The sequence below is a fragment of the Thermobia domestica genome, chromosome 4 (genome assembly GCF_964235325.1).
Source record: "Thermobia domestica chromosome 4, izTheDome1.hap1.1, whole genome shotgun sequence".
Classification (NCBI taxonomy): Eukaryota; Metazoa; Arthropoda; class Insecta; order Zygentoma; family Lepismatidae; genus Thermobia; species Thermobia domestica.
The window spans coordinates 247,435,794-247,458,430 of NC_137457.1; the positions used below are offsets into that span (position 1 = coordinate 247,435,794).

At 36.3% G+C, this 22,637-nt stretch overlaps 1 protein-coding gene across 2 annotated transcripts in view; it reads right to left on the reverse strand.

The window, feature by feature from the left end:
* Positions 1-22,637, reverse strand: part of LOC145683957 (uncharacterized) — a 263,383-nt gene that overhangs the window by 213,636 nt on the left and 27,110 nt on the right. For both annotated transcript variants that reach the window (XM_081755673.1, XM_081755674.1), the window contains exon 6: positions 6,085-6,283. In XM_081755673.1, coding sequence (XP_081611799.1) covers positions 6,085-6,283 — 199 coding nt within the window. The remainder of the gene's footprint in view (positions 1-6,084; positions 6,284-22,637) is intronic.

Below are 22,637 nucleotides of genomic sequence, written 5' to 3' on the forward strand. Positions count from 1 at the left end.
CCTCAATTGTAAGCCCAATGAACACAACGGATGAATGCAACGGTGTGTTTGAAGTGAGTAGCTCCAGCAAGTAAACATATTCCATATAGGTCGATTTTCTTGATAATATTACTGAAATAATTTTACATTCACTTTACATTTACTTTTCTATATTTTGTGTCCTAAAAGGCCAAATGCCAAACATCCTTGTGTAGATTAAATTACACTCACATGGTTAGTTTAGTTAATTATATTAATATATATATATATATATATATATATATATATGTGTGTGTGTGTGTGTAGGTGTGTGTGTGTGTGTGTGTGTGTACAGTGGCGGATCCAGGATATGGTCAAGGGAGAGGCTAAACCAGCGTTTTCCAACCTTTTTCAACTTGCGGCACACTACGGGTGTTACCTGGATTCTCGCGGCACACTTATAGATATTATTATTTGTAAATATAAAACACAGTGGTATTTTTTTTCTGTGATTATTGATCTCCTTCTCACAGAGAAGAGATCTCTATCACTGTGTTTTCCCCGTCGTAAATCATTATGCTTATTTTTCATTCTAATTTTAAAATAGAAAACAATTGCAATGAAATATTGGACTCAGGTTTTATAAAAATACGCTTTCTTTTTAAAAACTGTGTCCAACCTTTTACAAAGAAGGAAGATCACTAAATAACGAAGGAACAAACAAATCTCTTTTACTTTTAAGACACAAATGTAGGTAATTTGTCGGAAGGATTGAATGATGTTTTAAATTTTAAGTTACGAAATAGTCTGCAATAATAAGGAACCAATAAAGGTCATAACAATAATAACACATACTTTTTTCAACATTAGAAATGGACAGAACAGTAACCGGTATGAAACTTAAATTTGAAGATTCATGGTAATGTAAAATACAAATATACATTTTCCCCTACGTTTTAATTGCTATAAAATTCATAATTTTATTTCGATTCCTCGCGGCACACCAGCGGCCCATTCACGGCACACCGGTTGGGAAACGCTGGGCTAAACCATAGTTTGCCGTTTTACTCAGTGTAAAGCACGATTGAAGCCCATTTTATCGAATGTATATCTGAGCATCAAGGTGGGCTATAGCCCCTATAGCCCCTATAGCACACCTTGATAATGATATATATATATATATATTTAAATATATATATATATATATATATATTTAAATATATATATATATATATATATATATATATATATATATATATATATATATATATATATTTAAATATATATATATATATATATATATATATATATATATATATATATATATATCATTAACTTACACTTTTATTGTATATATTGCAGTATAATGAAAAACTGTATTCGTATGGACTGCTCTTTAGTGAACTAAAATTGAAATTAATTATTAATTATTATTATTATTTTCGTTTAGTTCGGGAATTTATAATAGATGAAGTGAGAACTTCTGAGATAACGAAAGGCAAGCCCTGTGCGGTGTATCATGTGAAGAAGCAGTGTACTAAGACAATTACTTGGCTGCGTGTTAGAGAGAAGAAAGACAAGTGCAGGAAACAGTTAGTAACAAAGGGAAAAATAAGAAGTCAACGGAACATAAATGTCAACCAGACGTCGCTAAAGCAGAAGTTCGAGTTCAACGGATGGCAGCAAAGAAGAGAGCCAGAGAAAGTGACGAGCCTCTATCGAAGATCTACCACGAAGAAATGAGTACACTGTTTAATCGTGGACTGGATTTTGTGACGAAAGTTCCCGATTACAACAGCTTCAAAAGAAACATGAGTTATATGTGAGGCGACAAGAGCGAGGAGATCTTCGAGACCCAAATTCAAGATTGTAGTCCCGCGTGGCGTAGTCGCTAACGCTCTCGCCTTTGGTGCGAGCGATCCTGGGCTCGATTCTCGGTGGGGACACTCGGTCGAAAAAGTGTAACAGATTTTTCAGACCAGCCATCTTGAGTAAGGTTTTTCCTGGCTTTTCTTCATTTACACCAGGCAAATGCCGGGATGATGCCTAACATAATGGTCCCAGGCCGTTTCCTTCCTTCCCTTTCCTCGGGTAGTGTGCTCGCCGAGGGACATCATCCCTCATGTACGTGACGGGCTTAGTGGCCTCAGATGCCGACAGCCCAGAAATCTAATTCTTAATCATAATTCCGGATTCAAGATGAAAGATCGTGTTAACCGAGAAAAACCTGAGGATAAACCATAACTCAAGCTTTCTTTTGCTGGATGAAAGACACGAACAGAGAATTCTTGTTTTCTCAAGTAGGAAAGGTCAGGAAATATTACATGAAAAAAAAAAAAAAAACTTCTTTTTTGATGGAACTTTCAAATTGTGCAGCAAGCAGTTAGCCCAACTGTATACGTTATACGCAGATGGTGGCAGTATGGAGAATGAAATAAATATCATATCATCTCCGTAGCTTTTGTCTTCTTGCTGGACAATAAAAGAGAACTTACGACTTCCTTTTCAATAAATTAAAGGAGTGTTTACAGGGTTGAACTGCTCAAAAGATCATGCTTGACTTTGAAGAGACGTGTATTTTTGCGTTTGTTTCCAACTTTCCGGATTGTACGATTAAGGGTTGCAAATTTCATTTGAGCCAATGCTTGTGGAGTAAAGTGCAAGAACTAGATTTGGCATCTATGTATATACAAAGAAAATGAAAATGAAGAGTTATCTGCATGTGAAACACTTTAGTTATTGTTTCCCGGCAATACATTGAAGATGATTGGCTAGCAATATCGAGTACTATGCCAATAGAAGATTAAGTTACAACATTTATAGACTACTTTGTGAACGAATGGATACAAAATGTGAATGTGCTGATCGATGTTTAGAACTGCGAAGGTGAACGGCATCGAGCAAATAATGCCATTGAAGGGTGGAACAACAAGCTCAAGAGCAGGATTAACTTGCATCCGAATTTCTTTGTGCTTTCAAAATCACTGAAACAGGAAGCTGAACACAGTGCTTTGCATTATGATAGAATTTTTCTCGGTTTAGAGGGGGGGGGGAGAGAAAAAAGTATATGTAGGAGGACTAGACAACTGAGTTGAAGAAAAAAAAAAAACAGCACAGATATAAAACAAGTTCGCTGAAACATATTGTTCAATGTCTGAGAAGTCTATCCTACATCCAAAGAATTGGAGTGAAAACGAGGAAGCAATATAAACACGCAGTAACAAGGATAAAAGGGAAATAATTTCTTGGTAAAGAATAACAAACGATGATAAAGGACAGAATTTCCTACATAATTTTATCAAGGCACAATAAAAATAAATGACAACGGGTAGTGTTCCCTGAATAATGTTACCAAGGCATATTATTATTATTATTATTATTATTATTATTATTATTATTATTATTATTATTATTATTATTATTATTATTTTATTTTGCATTAAACAGTTGATGTTTAGTCCTTAAAACGTTTCAGTACGATTAGACGAGATATTAGGTTACAAATCTTCTTCAGCCTAACTTCTACTTTGGAAGGAGGAAAAGTGGTAGAGGTAATTTAGAATTCCTTGAATTGTATCAAGACGTGCAATAGACTTAAGGTGTTATACTCTTTTCCTTTTTACATATGCATTCAGTGACTAAATGATATCCTTCCCTACTGGTGTAGTGACTAGCACGTGCTCCTTATGTGGGAAGGAGATACCGGGTTTGATTTCCGGTGGGTGAAATTTTGTGATTTTAACTGTCCTCGATGTTTCTGTGTTCGTTTGCTTGTCATATCCAGTAGTCCTGATAAGTGGTAAAAATGGAGAAAAAGGTCAGAAAGTTTTTTTAATAACCAAAATAAAATATTGTATAGCGCTTACCTTTGGAGAGTGTGGTCTATGAATCGATCCTTGTTTCCACCAAGTCAGATTTTTTTTTTTTTTTTTTTGAAATATAAGATTTCATACGCCAGGCAGTTTACATACTTGTAATTTTGTTTAATGATTAATTTATGTTTATTCTTGTACAGTCACAAACGAAAGTATTCTTCAGTTGACAAAATTTCACTTCCTAATTACTCAAGAATAAATTAATTTATTAGAGTACCTATTTTGGCAAGTTGTCAAATTATAAAGATCCAGATTAATTCATTTGTTCCCGAATTATTGGGAAAAAGAAAATTTTTCAACTGAAGAATACTTTTTTTTTTTTCTTCGTGTGTACGAGTAACAGCCTGTACAAATGTAGGAAATTAAATGAATTTAACAGTGTAACGACTTACAGTGTTATGTTCCCTTCTCACCTACATATGTGTTCAGTGGTTCAATGGTAATAAAGTCTGGTTGAATAAAGATCACTTATATATGGGGCATGAGGACTCAGGTTCGATCTTCGCTCCCACCAAATATACTTCATTATTTTTATATTTCGTATTGCAGGTAGTGCAGAGATTTATAATTTTGTTTACTGATCAAACTACAATATTTATTCTTGTAATTGTAATAGTCTGTTCAAATGTATGAAATGTATTTAACATGTCAGGCTAAAAAAACTCTAACCTGTACGTAAAAGTATTCCCTGAACTATTTTTCAGTGATGCTTCTAACACTGTTCACATTAAAGTGATGCGCTGTGTAGACGGCGCAGGCTCAGCTAATGCACTTTTTAGAAGTTGCCGTCCTCTGACTCTTTTAGAATGGGTACGCAGGATTTGTGGTCTCAGTAGATCAAGACCATTAATAAGATATTAACATACAGCAGTTTGTTACATTATTAGTTTGGGGTTTATATTAGAAATTGAAAGCTAAAAAAATACGATTATAAATTTGAATTTGAATGTTAATTTAATTTTTAAGGCTACTAGACAACTAAAACTCTAGGGTCGGGCACGAGTGAGTTCGAGCGAGTTTTCATTGAAACTCGAGTCGACTCGAAACATATATCTTTGAGCTCGACTCAAGAACTCGACTCGAAAAATTTCCTCCAACTCGACTCGAATTTCAGTCAATTTTCTAAACACTTTGGCTTTGATAAGCCAACAAACGTTAAGTGCCATTTCTATGCTACTTTCTCCTACATAAGAATAAAAATATCAACTCCTTGGTAATAAATATCGAAAAACGGTAAGTGATTTTGAGGCATTGTTTCTCATGTTAGTGCAACAATACAAACATAACGATATGTCTTCTTACTTTTGGTTTGTATAGAGTAGTGTTGCACATAAGTATGGAGAAAAAATACTTGTATTTTGGCGAATATAAGATATATTTAGATTTTTTCCTTTTTGCTTCCAGTTGAAACTCGTACAGTATACAGACTCGTATGAAACAGTTCGGACATCCCATGATTGATCTGATCTCACTAATGTCCTCGTTTAACTACTAGCCGGCTACGAGAGGAAACATTCGATAGCATGTTATCTTCCCCATACTGACCGACCTATATGAGAAGTGCTTGCAATTCGACCATGTGATAGTTCGAGTGAATATTATATGTTGTCTTTATACAGAGACGACAAAGAAATATAAAGAATGAGAAAAAGAAGTTTACTGAGAAATATCTTGAACGAAGAAAGCTGAAGAGAAGGAAATAAACTTAATGGACACCATATCATAAGTGCATCTCAGTACACCGTCAAAAGTAAGCCAACTTGACTTTTAAATGCGGAATTACAAATTATGATTTTAGGTGTGGTGGTAGCACTGAATGTTACGAAGAGACCATTCATCGTTCACAGAATCTGGTTCTTATTATCGATGTTACTAAGAGACCCCTCTTCTGTTACAAATAGACCTCTTTCGTTACAAAGAGACCTGTCGACCCCAGAATAGATTTCCTGACAGGTCTCTGTGTAACGTTTTCGTTACAGTTAGACCGGTTGGAGATATCTATCTATCTATCTATCTATCTATCTATCTATACAATCTAATGACGGAGATTAATGTCTAACACAGTTCTCTTTAATATGGAGTCACTCATTTTAACAATAGAATTACTACTTCTACTCTATAATGACGAGTGTTCAATCTGCCCCAGAAATACTAGTTTCAAAAGTTATCAATGAAAACACATTTAAAATTATTTTTCTGAAAACGATAAGATATTAGGTTGCTTACCTGGACCTAATGCATTTGTACTTACCCGAAATCTTAGGATTTCGTCCGATTTCAAACTCATCTATTGATATATTCACCATGTGTTCCTTAATAGAGCTCATAATTGTTGCTACGTCAGACTCTATGTTGAAAGTAAGAATGCCAATCACTGATGAAGGAGTAAATTCAGTGATATCAAACTTTCCAAAGTTATTTCCAAAAGACTTTTGGAAAGATGAACTCAACTATAAATATTAAAAGAAAAAGTTTTCATTTTTTAAATTTATTACTTAAACACATGAAAGGAACATTTTCCACTGAAAATGAGAAAGGAAGTTTTTGTATGTAGCATATAGAAACAATAAGGTACACTACTGCTGCACTACTATTTCTTGATTTCATTTCTAATATTCAATCATGAATCATGTCTTATGTTGTATAGGACCGCAAATCAACGGAAATGTTTGAATTTTTAACCAAAGCTTGAAAAAAAAATGAAAGAAAAAAACAAAATATTAGTACCTAATCAATTTGCAGTTATTTGTCACACAATTATTGCAAGTAAATTTGAGTAGCAAATTTTATACGGTACAATGTTTTGTTCCCATTGAACACAGTTTTGAATCTATACTTATTGCTGACAGAGGCGGAATTTGGCTCTCACTTCCTCCCCTTTGAACATGCATACAACCAAACATAGTTAAAGAAAAGAAGATTATTTTTCCTTGGAAACAAAGATATAGAGCCAGTCGTTAACTGAGGGCTCAATTATTAGACTTCCAAACTATGCTATGCATAAGTGTCGGAAGTGTTATAGAACGGCTTTGTTCGTCCGGCCGTCTGTCGACACATATCAGAGCAAAAACGGTAACAGACATTTTTGCAATCGCTTCAGCGTCCCAAGAATAGGTTCCATCGCCCCATTAACCTCTATTCAATTAACATAAACTAACTAAAACTCTATGGCCTTTGGAACCCGGAGGTTCAATGCCACGTTCACAAAAGCTCCCCACTGACTTCTGTCTTTAGCCAACTTGATCCAGTTTCTACTTTGTTCTCTTGATGGATTTCTGCGAGATCCGTCTTAATATTATTCTTCCATCTGCGCCCAAGTCTTCCTAAGAGCCATTTTTCGATTGAATTTCCAGCAAAATCTTTGAAAACGTTCCTACCTTCTTCCATTCTGGCTGCATGAACTGTTCATCTGAGCCTCGTAGACTTGATGGTCCTAAGAATGTTTGGTAAACTGTATAAATTATGCAGTACCTCGTTATGAAGTTTCCGTCATCCCATCCTCGTTCCTCTTTGGTCGGATTAGCAGCACTCTACCACAACGTTGTTTGTAAGAAGTTGTAACTTACTCAAATCTTTCGGTTATTCTACTTTTCTAGACAACTTAGTTGTTCTACTTTACTAACAACTACTTTATTACTTACGTAGCAGCCAACTATGTTATTACGGAGCAAAATTATTTTATTCCCATACGTTAAGAGGACATTTAGACACTTACTGAAGCTTGTTAAACTGAATTTCACATCCTGAATGCCTAAATTCCTTCTTTACCTCAATATGATAGAGCCGTTCTCATAGATGGATCTTAATGAAAATATATCTCAAGATCTTGGCTTGAGAACAGAGTTGCTATTTTGTAATCTCATTCAGGGAAGAGTTTAAGATGTAGATTTTCTGTCAGAAGGTCTTGATGAAAACGACATTTTGACCTTATTCATAAATACTTTTCGAAACAAGTTTCGGTCTCGCTAGTTTATAGTCACAACCAATGGATAGGAAATTTGATAGCGTGAATTATGCAATATTTTCTGTTAAGACAAGAATAATAGTATTTGACCAAGATGCACTTTTGGTAAGAAATTCTTATAACGCATTTATGAATAAAAACTGCCTCAGAAGAAAATTTTATGTACTATTAGCCCCATAGCAGAACATGCCGCGATCTGCGATTTGATCGCAGAAAATTTGCTTCGCCTGTACAGAAAAATTGCCAGAAAAAAAACAACAGAAAAGTATAAAAACATGAAACAGACATGTATCTAGGTTAGAATTCTTGTGTAATTTGGATTTTTTTTAACTATTCCAAGAAGTAACGTTTCTGTTGAGCAAGCAGAGAAGGACTTTCCGTCTTCTTCAAATTTCTTTGAATTTGTGAGTATATTCCCATTTCAGTTTATGATACAAATAGATCATTAAATCTATACAGGACTTGGTAACCACCTCAAGAATTGAAGGAAAGTCTTTTGAATTAAAGAATCTCTTTAAAGTTGCAGTAACCAGGGCGGGTTGGTTTAAACCATGGTTTAAAATAGATGATCCCCCTCCAAAAAAAACTGGTTTAAACAAAAGAAAACAAAAAATGCTTTAAATTGTGTGAACTTGATACTGACGTTTCCACATACAAACAATCTACATTTAGTTTTATCTTCTTTTCGTCTTTTAATCAAGGCATCTCAGGTTCAATTCTTAGTCGAACCACAATACTTCTTTCAAGTGTAAACTAAGTAGCAGTTCGGATGTCACTTTAAGTGAAAGTCTTCTTAATACCCTAGGTATTACACAAGAATGTTAAGCCTAAACATACGAAACGAAACCATACTGTATATTTCTGCTTACCTGAATGCCTGTTGTTTTATTTTTATTTTTTTAAAACTAAGATTGCTTAAATATAACTAACTAACTAACTAACTAACTCTATGGCCTATGGAACCCGGAGGTTCAGTGCCGCGTTCACAAAAGCTCTCCACTGACTTCTATCCTTAGCTAATTGCATTCCAGTTTCTACTTTGTATTCCTATCTCTGCGAGATCCATCTTAATGTTATCCTCCCATCTGCGCCTAGGTCATCCTAATGGTCGTTTTCCTATGGGTCTACCAGTCAAGACTTTGAAAGCGTTTCTACTTTCTTCCCTTCTCGCTACATGACCTCCTCACCTAAGCCTCCTAGACTTGACGACCCTAACAATGTTGGGTAAACCGTATAAACTATGTAGTTCCTCGTTATGAAGCTTCCGCCATTCCCCATTCTCGTTCCTCTTGGGTCCGAATATTCTTCTCAGGATCCTGTTCTCAAATACTTTCAGTCTATGTTCTTCCCTCAGAGTAAGCGACCATGTTTCGCAACCATACAGAACAACAGGCATGATTATCGTTTTACATATTATAAGCTTCAAATTCCTCGACAGAATTCGCGACGACAAGAGATTTTGAACCGAATAGTAACACGAATTCCCTGCTTTTAGTCGACATTTAATTTCTTCGTGAATATGATTTCCGTCTGTTAATATTGATCCTAAATATTTGAAAGTATCCACTTTATCAAAAGTATTGTTTAATATTTTAACGCCTCCACAATTTGCAGTATTACGGTCCCGAGCACTTCCATGTTTTTAGTTTTCTCTGCATTTACTTCTAAACCCATGTCCCTGCAAGCGTTTAATAAGATATCTGCATTTATTTCTACTGTTCTCCTATCATCCCCTATTAAATTTACATCATCAGCATATGCCATAACCTGATGAACGCCGTTCAACTCTAGGCCCTGGTTGCTATCTTTGATTTTCGTTATGGCGTATTCCAGCACAAAGTTAAATAATAATGGCGACAACGCATCTCCTTGTTTCAGGCCATTTTCGACGTTAAAGCTCGTGGACAAAATTTTTCCTACCCGGACTTTACTTTGGGGTTCACTTAAACATATCTTAATTAATCTAATTAGCTTTCTCGGTATTCCAAGTTCTGTAAGAACGTTGTATAATGTTTCTCTCCTAACCGAGTCGTAAGCCTTTCTAAAATCAATAAATAGTTGATATACCGGGGTATTGTATTCCCACTTCTTTTCGAGTATTTGGCGAATGGTAAATATTTGGTCGATAGTTGATCGATTTCGTCTAAATCCGCACTGATAATCTCCAATAATTTCATCTGCGTATGGAGTCAATCTTGCTAACAGAATATTTGAAAGGATTTTATAGGATGTTGACAGAAGAGAAATGCCTCGATAATTAAGTATTACAGTCAGTTTTAAGACTCCACTTCAATTCGATTGAGTTTTGTCGCCTTTCTTGTGAATTGGAACAATCTTTGACTCTTTCCACTCTTGTGGCAATTCTTCCTTGTTCCAGATAAGGAGAATGAGTTTGTGTATCTTGTTCCACAATTTTTCGCCTCCAGCTAAAATTAACTCAGCCGGAATTATATACCTCTATAATCGGAAACACACTTAATTGTTTGCATACTTCCACAAAACATACAAACACCAAATTTTGCATACTTGTTCGTCATGGGATGTGAGTAATGAGAAAATTCCGATATCACGAAAAAGGCGACATTTTCCATGTAAATGAAGTGTCGAAATTTTTCGTCGTTTCGCAATGCTGGTTTTTAGAGTAGTTCCGCACACCATAGGAACGTCATATTTTGTCAGACAGTGAAGCTAGAAACATAGTTTATGATAGAAGAAAGAGCATTAAAATTCGTTTTCGTTTCGCGGCGCAAATCGAAAAAATGTGAAATTTGTAATGGCTGTATGTAGGACGTTGAAATTTCGAGGTGATGTTTTTTCTGATGCGTAGTTTGCGAATCCGCCCTTAAACTTGAAAAAAATAGTCATGTTCGGTGTAAGAAAGTGCTAGGAATGTTATAAGGGTGCGTCTAATTCTACACAACTTGTAGATATGGTGGAATCACGAAATTGCGTTCAAGTGTGTATATTAAAGCGCATGTGAGGGGAAAATTCCGACATGTTGGAAAAGTCGTCATCTTCGATTCAAAATGGCGGCTCAAAAATTTGTAACCATGAAAATTGTAAGTTGTGCTCTTGGTAGGCAATCCAGGTTTCGCTATGTTATTAAGGACGTAGTTCAGTTTAAGCGAAGAAACAAATAATTGGAGAAGTCGCCATCTTGAATGCAAAATTGCCATATTTTTGAATTGCCTTCATTTGGACTCTTATGTGGTATATTGAGGAGAATAAATCAAACAAAATTCAACGTAGTAAGTTAGCTCCGCGATAAAGTGTCTGCTTTCTGAGTAGCAGGTCTGGGTTCGATTCCCCGCCGAACCTTGTCTAATCTTACGTTTTTTTCTTATCACGTTGCTTCGTTTTATCAAAATAGTTTCTGTTGGCATTGCGTGAACAAAATATTTTCGTTATTACAGACATAGACGAAAATAATATATTTATACACTAACTTTTGATATCGTCTCGGAACTAGGCAGTATATTCGTGTGAAGCTTCGAGACGATACTCAACTATTTAGAAAGAAACTTATGTAGCTTTAGAGATGGGGCAACACCAGTGTTTCTTTCAGAAACAATGTTCCTGAGGATCACAGTTAGTATTCCCAGGGGCACTGCTCATAGTATTCTATTTATTATTCTATTATACACGTATTATTTGGTCTCCTGCGGGGGCACTCTAAGAGCCCCAAGGAGGCAGTGTACCCCCAAAAACATTTTGGAAAAAAACATTAAGCATCATTTCCATGATATAGTATACAGACGAGACAAAAATACATTTTGTCTCGCGAGGATAGTGTGTGCTTCGAACCGGAAATAATTGCAAACAATCTCCCTTTTTATACTGGTCGTTTAGATAGATGCGTATACCAAGTTTGATGTCTATACCACAACTGAAAAAGTATAAGATTATAACTTTTAAGGAAATACACACACACACAGACACACACACACACACACACACACGCATATATATATATATATATATATATATATATATATATATATATATATATATATATATATATATATATACGCACCTTTTGACAATTTTCTCGTTGGCAGCGTATATCGTTATAATATACGGGATACGTGGAAAAGTTTCTTTTTCGGTTCAGTAGCTTGTTTACAGGACCGGTTGGAGTGAAATGCGTTTTATAATAGACTCAACCTTATAGGCAAACAATATATGCTATAAAAATAAACTTTCAAAGAAAGAAAAAGATTGTTAGGAATCAAAGCCAGGTCTCCTGTTTAGTAGGCTCACGTCAATCCCCTACACTACCGATTTCCTTAAATTTTCGACTTCGTTCTTACTGCTCACATAATAATGGTACGTTGCGGACGGCATCTGTGGGGAATTATATACCTCTATAATCGGAAACACACTTAATTGTTTGCATACTTCCACAAAACATACAAACACCAAATTTTGCATACTTTTTCGTCATGGGATGTGAGTAATGGGAAAATTCCGATATCACGAAAAAGGCGACATTTTCCATGTAAATGAAGTGTCGAAATTTTTCGTCGTTTCAAAATGCTGGTTTTTAGAGTAGTTACGCACACCATAGGAACGTCATATTTTGTCAGGCAGTGAAGCTAGGAACATAGTTTATGATAGAGAAAAGAGCATTAAAATTCGTTTTCGTTTCGCGGCGCAAATCGAAAAAATTTGAAATTTGTAATGGCTGTATGTAGGACGTTGAAATTTCGAGGTGATGTTTACTCTGATGCGTAGTTTGCGAATCTGCCCTTAAACTTGAAAAAAATAGTCATGTTCGGTATAAGAAAGTGCTAGGAATGTTATAAGGGTGCGTCTAATTCTACACAACTTGTAGATATGGTGGAATCACGAAATTGCGTTCAAGTGTGTAGATTACAGCGCATGTGAGGGGAAAATTCCGACATGTTGGAAAAGTCGTCATCTTCGATTCAAAATGTTGGCTCAAAAATTTGTAACCATGAAAATTGTAAGTTGTGCTCTTGGTAGGTAAGCCAGGTTTCGCTATGTTATTAAGGACGTAGCTCAGTTTAAGCGAAGAAACAAATAATTGGAGAAGTCGCCATCTTGAATGCAAAATTGCCATATTTTTGAATTACCTTCATTTGGACTGTTATGTGGTATATTGAGGAGAATAAACCAAACAAAATTCAACGTAATAAGTTAGCTCCGCGGTAAAGTGTCTGCTTTCTGAGTAGCAGGTCTGGGTTCGATTCCCCGCCGAACCTTGTCTAATCTTACTTTTTTTTCTTATCACGTTGCTTCGTTTTATCAAAATAGTTTCTGTTGGCATTGCGTGAAAAAAATATTTTCGTTATTACAGACATAGACGAAAAGAATATATTTATACACTAACTGTTCATATCGTCTAGAAACTAGGCAGTATGTTCATGTGAAGCTTCGAGACGATACTCAACTATTAAGAAAGAAACATATGTAGCTTTAGAGATGGGGAAACACCAGTGTTTCTTTCAGAAACAATGTTCCTGAGGATCACAGTTAGTATTCCCAGGGGCACTGCTCATAGTATTCTATTTATTATTCTATTATACACGTATTATTTGGTCTCCTGCGGGGCCACTCTAAGAGCCCCAAGGAGGCAGTGTACCCCCCAAAACCATTTTGGAAAAAAAACATTGAGCATCATTTCCACGATATAGTATACAGACGAGACAAAAATACATTTTGTCTCGCGAGGTAGTGTGTGCTTCGAACCGGAAATAATTCCAAACAATCTCCCTTTTTATACTGGTCGTTTAGATAGATGCGTATACCAAGTTTGAAGTATATGCCAACACTGAAAAAGTATAAGATTATAACTTTTAAGGAAATACACACACACACAGAAACAACAACACACACACACATATATATATATACGCACCTTTTGACAATTTTCACGTTGGCAGCGTATGTAATTATAATATACGGGATACGTGGAAAAGTTTCTTTTTCGGTTCAGTAGTTTGTTTACAGGACCGGTTGGAGTGAAATGCATTTTATAATAGACTCAACCTTATAGGCAAACAATATATGCTATAAAAATAAACTTTCAAAGAAAGAAAAAGATTGTTAGGAATCGAAGCCAGGTCTCCTGTCTAGTAGGCTCACGTCAATCCCCTACACTACCGATTTCCTTAAATTTTCGACTTCGTTCTTACTGCTCACATAATAATGGTACGTTGCGGACGGCATCTGTGGGGAATTATATACCTCTATAATCGGAAACACACTTAATTGTTTGCATACTTCCACAAAACATACAAACACCAAATTTTGCATACTTGTTCGTCATGGGATGTGAGTAATGGGAAAATTCCGATATCACGAAAAAGGCGACATTTTCCATGTAAATGAAGTGTCGAAATTTTTCGTCGTTTCAAAATGCTGGTTTTTAGAATAGTTCCTCACTCCATAGGAACGTCATATTTTGTCAGGCAGTGAAGCTAGGAACATAGTTTATGATCGAAAAAAGAGCATTAAAATTCGTTTTCGTTTCGCGGCGCAAATCGAAAAAATTTGAAATTTGTAATAGCTGTATGTAGGACGTTGAAATTTCGAGGTGATATTTACTCTGATGCGTAGTTTGCGAATCTGCTCTTAAACTTGAAAAAAATAGTCATGTTCGGTGTAAGAAGGTGCTAGAAATGTTATAATGGGGCGTCTAATTCTACACAATTTGTAGATATGGTGGAATCACGAAATTGCGTTCAAGTGTGTAGATTACAGCGCATGTGAGGGGAAAATTCCGACATGTTGGAAAAGTCGTCATCTTCGATTCAAAATGGTGGCTCAAAAATTTGTAACCATGAAAATTGTAAGTTGTGCTCTTGGTAGGTAATCCAGGTTTCGCTATGCTATTAAGGACGTAGCTCAGTTTAAGCGAAGAAACAAATAATTGGAGAAGTCGCCATCTTGAATGCAAAATTGCCATATTTTTGAATTACCTTCATTTGGACTCTTATGTTGTATATTGAGGAGAATAAATCAAACAAAATTCAACGTAGTAAGTTAGCTCCGCGGTGAAGTGTCTGCTTTCTGAGTAGCAGGTCTGGGTTCGATTCCCCGCCGAACCTTGTCTAATCTTACGTTTTTTTTCTTATCACGTTGCCTCGTTTTATCAAAATAGTTTCTGTTGGCATTGCGTGAAAAAAATATTTTCGTTATTACAGACATAGACGAAAAGAATATATTTATACACTAACTGTTCATATCGTCTAGAGACTAGGCAGTATGTTCGTGTGAAGCTTCGAGACGATACTCAACTATTAAGAAAGAAACATATGTAGCTTTAGAGATGGGGCAACACCAGTGTTTCTTTCAGAAAAAATGTTCCTGAGGATCACAGTTAGTATTCCCAGGGGCACTGCTCATAGTATTCTATTTATTATTCTATTATACACGTATTATTTGGTCTCCTGCGGGGCCACTCTAAGAGCCCCAAGGAGGCAGTGTACCCCCCAAAACCATTTTGAAAAAAAAACATTGAGCATCATTTCCACGATATAGTATACAGACGAGACAAAAATACATTTTGTCTCGCGAGGTAGTGTGTGCTTCGAACCGGAAATAATTCCAAACAATCTCCCTTTTTATACTGGTCGTTTAGATAGATGCGTATACCAAGTTTGAAGTATATGCCAACACTGAAAAAGTATAAGATTATAACTTTTAAGGAAATACACACACACACAGAAACAACCACACACACACACACATATACATATACGCACCTTTTGACAATTTTCACGTTGGCAGCGTATGTAATTATAATATACGGGATACGTGGAAAAGTTTCTTTTTCGGTTCAGTAGTTTGTTTACAGGACCGGTTGGAGTGAAATGCATTTTATAATAGACTCAACCTTATAGGCAAACAATATATGCTATAAAAATAAACTTTCAAAGAAACAAAAAGATTGTTAGGAATCGAAGCCAGGTCTCCTGTCTAGTAAACTCACGTCAATCCCCTACACTACCGATTTCCTTAAATTTTCGACTTCGTTCTTACTGCTCACATAATAATGGTACGTTGCGGACGGCATCTGTGGGGAATTATATACCTCTATAATCGGAAACACACTTAATTGTTTGCATACTTCCATAAAACATACAAACACCAAATTTCGCATACTTGTTCGTCATGGGATGTGAGTAATGGGAAAATTCCGATATCACGAAAAAGGCGACATTTTCCATGTAAATGAAGTGTCGAAATTTTTCGTCGTTTCAAAATGCTGGTTTTTAGAGTAGTTCCGCACACCATAGGAACGTCATATTTTGTCAGGCAGTGAAGCTAGGAACATAGTTTATGATCAAAAAAAGAGCATTAAAATTCGTTTTCGTTTCGCGGCGCAAATCGAAAAAATTTGAAATTTGTAATGGCTGTATGTAGGACGTTGAAATTTCGAGGTGATATTTACTCTGATGCGTAGTTTGCGAATCTGCTCTTAAACTTGAAAAAAATAGTCATGTTCGGTGTAAGAAAGTGCTAGGAATGTTATAAGGGTGCGTCTAATTCTACACAACTTGTAGATATGGTGGAATCACGAAATTGCGTTCAAGTGTGTAGATTACAGCGCATGTGAGGGGAAAATTCCGACATGTTGGAAAAGTCGTCATCTTCGATTCAAAATGGTGGCTCAAAAATTTGTAACCATGAAAATTGTAAGTTGTGCTCTTGGTAGGTAATCCAGGTTTTGCTATGTTATTAAGGACGTAGCTCAGTTTAAGCGAAGAAACAAATAATTGGAAAAGTCGCCATCTTGAATGCAAAATTGCCATATTTTTGAATTACCTTCATTTGGACTCTTATGTTGTATATTGAGGAGAATAAATCAAACAAAATTCAACGTAGTAAGTTAGCTCCGCGGTGAAGTGTCTGCTTTCCAGTAGCAGGTCTGGGTTCGATTCCCCGCCAAACTTTGTCTAATCTTACGTTTTTTTTCTTATCACGTTGCTTCGTTTTATCAAAATAGTTTCTGTTGGCATTGCGTGAAAAAAATATTTTCGTTATTACAGACATAGACGAAAAGAATATATTTATACACTAACTGTTCATATCGTCTAGAAACTAGGCAGTATGTTCGTGTGAAGCTTCGAGACGATACTCAACTATTAAGAAAGAAACATATGTAGCTTTAGAGATGGGGCAACACCAGTGTTTCTTTCAGAAACAATGTTCCTGAGGATCACAGTTAGTATTCCCAGGGGCACTGCTCATAGTATTCTATTTATTATTCTATTATACACGTATTATTTGAGGAGCTCCAAAGCAAAACGCGCTAAGTCCATCCCCGGACGAAATGCTTTTTGATAAGGATTTTGTAGAATTCGCGAGCGCTGAAGCGATCTATGCTATCCATTCAGTTCAGAACTCTCAATGTCCCTGCGTAAAACGGCCTCGAAATACAGCATCTGATGCAGAAAGCGCTATGTCCACCGTGTTGTCCAGAGCAGAACGCGCTATTTGACAACGCAGGGAGGTACAATCACATCACCTTTTAAGTTGTCTTGCGTGTTAGCAGTATGAATGCGTCTATTGTGGTTAACACGTTAGCCACCAAGCCATATTTCGGGGTATTTTGTACCCCACTATTTGTGCATCAGAATTATGCACATGTCGGCCAATGTGTGAATGTTGTTGACATCACTTGGCGTCTGTAGGGCGATAGATGGGGTACGAATGACGTAAGCGCTGTGTACAGTAGGCAGATCTTGCAGATTCAGAAGGAGCGAAAATGGACTGTGAAGTAGCTGTTGCAGGCAATAGCAGAGGAACGAGAAAAAGAATAAAGACAAAAGCAACGAAGAGAAAAAAAAATGTGGAAGAGAGGTAAGTCAAATTCCTCTTCTCATATACAGTATTACTAGGTTTGATAATAATATTTTTTTCACCATTCTTCGTCCTCACTTATCTTCAGCTGATGCTATTTTATACATGTGTGCATAACGTTATGTAGTTTCCTTTCACACGTATTTGCCAACATTCTTAGCAATGATAGGACTATTTTACTGTCATTGAGGCTGTCATTATAAACTAATTTAATGGGACTGTGGCGAATGTTAGGTATTTAATCCAACTGAATCAAATCCAATTAATCAGTCAATTGAAAGTTTAGTCTAACTACTTTCAATTATGTAATTACAATGGAGATTCTTTGACCATTTTTTTCTATTTTATTTTTACAGATACGAAAGGACAACGAGGACGTTCCTGTATGTGCTGACCTTTTCACTGTATCAAGAAGACACCTGAATACCATTGCTGCTTGCATCAAGCAAGGTAAGAGCATTACAGAAAGAAGAGGAGGGGATCGCACATCTGACAAATTTGGTGCTAAAAAGGAATCGGTGATGGATTTCATTGGCAGTTTACGAGCAAGAGAAAGTCATTATTCGCGTAAAAAAAGTCAAAGATTGTATCTTCCTTCTGAACTATCCATCAACAAGTTATTCAAAATGTACAATGCTAAGGTATCAGAGTCGTTGAAAGTGAAAAGAGTTTTTTTCTATAAGATTTTTAATACGCAATTCAATGTAGGGTTTGGGGGCCCCGCTACTGACACCTGTAGTTATTGTACGCGCATGCATCATCTTGCCAAAGTATCTAACAATGAAAACGAAAGGAAAATGTTATGTGCTCAGGTCACTGATCATAAAGCAAGAGCACGTGCCTTTCACACTCTTATGAGGAAAAAAGTACCTGCATCTGTATCGTATTGCTTTGACCTGCAGCAGGTGCAACCCCTTCCGAAATTATCTGTTGGCGAAGCGTATTATTCTAGACAAATTTCGTATTATGCATTGTGCGTAACGAATGTTGAGTGCAAGAGTCCCGTGTTTTATGTGTGGACAGAAAATCAAGCATCCAGAGGCTTTGTTGAAGTGGCGTCTGCTTTGATAGATTTCTTAGAAAGGCAGGAGTTTCACGTCTCTACAAAGTCAATTCGATTTTTTTCCGACGGATGTGGTGGTCAAAATAAAAATACACATGTTGTACATGCCCTAATCATGTGGTTGCTGCGAAAATCTCCTCCTTCTCTCACGAATATTACTATGCACTTTCCAGTGCGAGGGCATTCCTATCTCCCCGCCGACCGAATGTTTGGAGTGTTAGAAAAGTCGTTTCGTAAACATTCCGAAATTGTGAATCCTGATAGCTACACAGCAATATATCGTGAAATTGGGTCTGTGAGAGTTCTAGGCGTAGACTAGAATTTGCGGGATGTGAAAGCGTTAGGCAATTTCCTAAAACCAATTTCAGGTATCAGTGACATGAAACGTGTATTCCTGAAGAAAGCAATGCCCAAGGGACGTCCCGGGATTGTTTTCAAAATGGAACCAACGTACGCTTTTGACGACCCTTCTAAGCAGTATGTCACCACTGCAACGAAAGATGACGTTTGACAGCATACCAGATACCCTAGCACTACCCCTGAAAAGTCAAATCTCAGATGCAAAGAAAGCTGACGTTGCAAATCTTTTGAAGAGACGATTCGGAGATCACTGGAGACGTGAACCTGTGCTGCAGTTCTATGTTGATGCACTAGATGTACAGACTGTACGTTGTACTGAAAACGAAAGTGTGTTCGAATGCAACTGCTTGGACGAGGAAGTGGATATTGTATGAAACACAAAACAAAATTAAGAGCATATTACTGGAGAGCATGCTAATGTGTATATTATTGTGTATTCTTAAAACAAAAGTACATTGCTTTCAACAGTGTGTGTTCCTTTTATGACGTGTAACCCTTTCATATTCACACACACATACATATATATATATACAAAGAGAGAATTATATTACATCCCATATACTGTTGTGTGTAGCATTTATAAATAAAACATGCTTAAATGTATTTTTGTATTTATATTTCATTTATAGAGTCTCAAATATATCATTTTCAGTGTGTTCGCATCAAAATGCAGTATGTCCAAAATGTTTTTAACAATAAGTCGGCTATTACTGAATAACTGATTTTTCTAATCATGCCATCTGAACTTGTAGTACTTTATCTTACATTTAGCATTAACAGTTTACTTTAGTTCATGACAGTTAAGGCGCTATTACTTTTTCCGTTCTCCTGAAAAAAAAATTATTTGGCGCTTAGCGCTTTTTGCTTTGGAGCTCCTCATTTGGTCTCCTGCGGGGCCACTCTAAGAGCCCCAAGGAGGCAGTGTACCCTCAAAACCATTTTGGCAAAAAACATTGAGCATCATTTCCACGATATAGTATACAGACGAGACAAAAATACATTTTGTCTCGCGAGGTAGTGTGTGCTTTGAACCGGAAATAATTCCAAACAATCTCCCTTTTTATACTGGTCGTTTACATAGATGCGTATACCAAGTTTGAAGTATATGCCACAACTGAAAAAGTATAAGATTATAACTTTTAAGGAAATATACACACACACACACACAGAAACAACCACACACACACACACATATATATATACGCACCATTTGACAATTTTCTCGTTGGCAGCGTATGTAGTTATAATATACAGGATACGTGGAAAAGTTTCTTTTTCATTTCAGTAGTTTGTTTACAGGACCGGTTGGAGTGAAATGCGTTTTATAATAGACTCAACCTTATAGGCAAACAATATATGCTATAAAAATAAACTTTCAAAGAAAGAAAAGGATTGTTAGGAATCGAACCCAGGTCTCCTGTCCAGTAGGCTCACGTCAATCCCCTACACTACCGATTTCCTTAAATTTTCGACTTCGTTCTTACTGCTCACATAATAATGGTACGTTGCGGACGGCATCTGTGGGGAATTATATACCTCTATAATCGGAAACACACTTAATTGTTTGCATACTTCCACAAAACATACAAACACCAAATTTTGCATACTTGTTCGTCATGGGATGTGAGTAAAGGGAAAATTCCGATATCACGAAAAAGGCGACATTTTCCATGTAAATGAAGTGTCGAAATTTTTCGTCGTTTCAAAATGCTGGTTTTTAGAGTAGTTCCGCACACCATAGGAACGTCATATTTTGTCAGGCAGTGAAGCTAGGAACATAGTTTATGATCGAAAAAAGAGCATTAAAATTCGTTGTCGTTTCGTGGCGCAAATCGAAAAAATTTGAAATTTGTAATAGCTGTATGTAGGACGTTGAAATTTCGAGGTGATGTTTACTCTGATGCGTAGTTTGCGAATCTGCCCTTAAACTTGAAAAAAATAGTCATGTTCGGTGTAAGAAAGTGCTAGGAATGTTATAAGGGGGCGTCTAATTCTACACAACTTGTAGATATGGTGGAATCACGAAATTGCGTTCAAGTGTGTAGATTACAGCGCATGTGAGGGGAAAATTCCGACATGTTGGAAAAGTCGTAATCTTCGATTCAAAATGGTGGCTCAAAAATTTGTAACCATGAAAATTGTAAGTTGTGCTCTTGGTAGGTAAGCCAGGTTTTGCTATGTTATTAAGGACGTAGCTCAGTTTAAGCGAAGAAACAAATAATTGGAGAAGTCGCCATCTTGAATGCAAAATTGCCATATTTTTGAATTACCTTCATTTGGACTGTTATGTGGTATATTGAGGAGAATAAACCAAACAAAATTCAACGTAGTAAGTTAGATCCGTGGTAAAGTGTCTGCTTTCTGAGTAGCAGGTCTGCGTTCGATTCCCCGCCGAACCTTGTCTAATCTTACTTTTTTTCTTATCACGTTGCTTCGTTTTATCAAAATAGTTTCTGTTGGCATTGCGTGAAAAAATATTTTCGTTATTACAGACATAGCCGAAAAGAATATATTTATACACTAACTGTTCATATCGTCTAGAAACTAGGCAGTATGTTCGTGTGAAGCTTCGAGACGATACTCAACTATTTAGAAAGAAACATATGTAGCTTTAGAGATGGGGCAACACCAGTGTTTCTTTCAGAAACAATGTTCCTGAGGATCACAGTTAGTATTCCCAGGGGCACTGCTCATAGTATTCTATTTATTATTCTATTATACACGTATTATTTGGTCTCCTGCGGGGCCACTCTAAGAGCCTCAAGGAGGCAGTGTACCCCCAAAACCATTTTGGAAAAATAACATTGAGCATCATTTCCACGATATAGTATACAGACGAGACAAAAATACATTTTGTCTCGCGAGGTAGTGTGTGCTTCGAACCGGAAATAATTCCAAACAATCTCCCTTTTTATACTGGTCGTTTAGATAGATGCATATACCAAGTTTGAAGTATATGCCGACACTGAAAAAGTATAAGATTATAACTTTTAAGGAAATACACACATACACAGAAACAACCACACACATATAAATACATATATACGCACCTTTTGTCAATTTTCTCGTTGGCAGCGTATGTAGTTATAATATACGGGATACGTGGAAAAGTTTCTTTTTCGGTTCAGTAGTTTGTTTACAGGACCGGTTGGAGTGAAATGCATTTTATAATAGACTCAACCTTATAGGCAAACAATATATGCTATAAAAATAAACTTTCAAAGAAACAAAAAGATTGTTAGGAATCGAAGCCAGGTCTCCTGTCCAGTAGGCTCACGTCAATCCCCTACACTTCCGATTTCCTTAAATTTTCGACTTCGTTCTTACTGCTCACATAATAATGGTACGTTGCGGACGGCATCTGTGGGGAATTATATACCTCTATAATCGGAAACACACTTAATTGTTTGCATACTTCCACAAAACATACAAACACCAAATTTTGCATACTTGTTCGTCATGGGATGTGAGTAATGGGAAAATTCCGATATCACGAAAAAGGCGACATTTTCCATGTAAATGAAGTGTCGAAATTTTTCGTCGTTTCAAAATGCTGGTTTTTAGAGTAGTTCCGCACACCATAGGA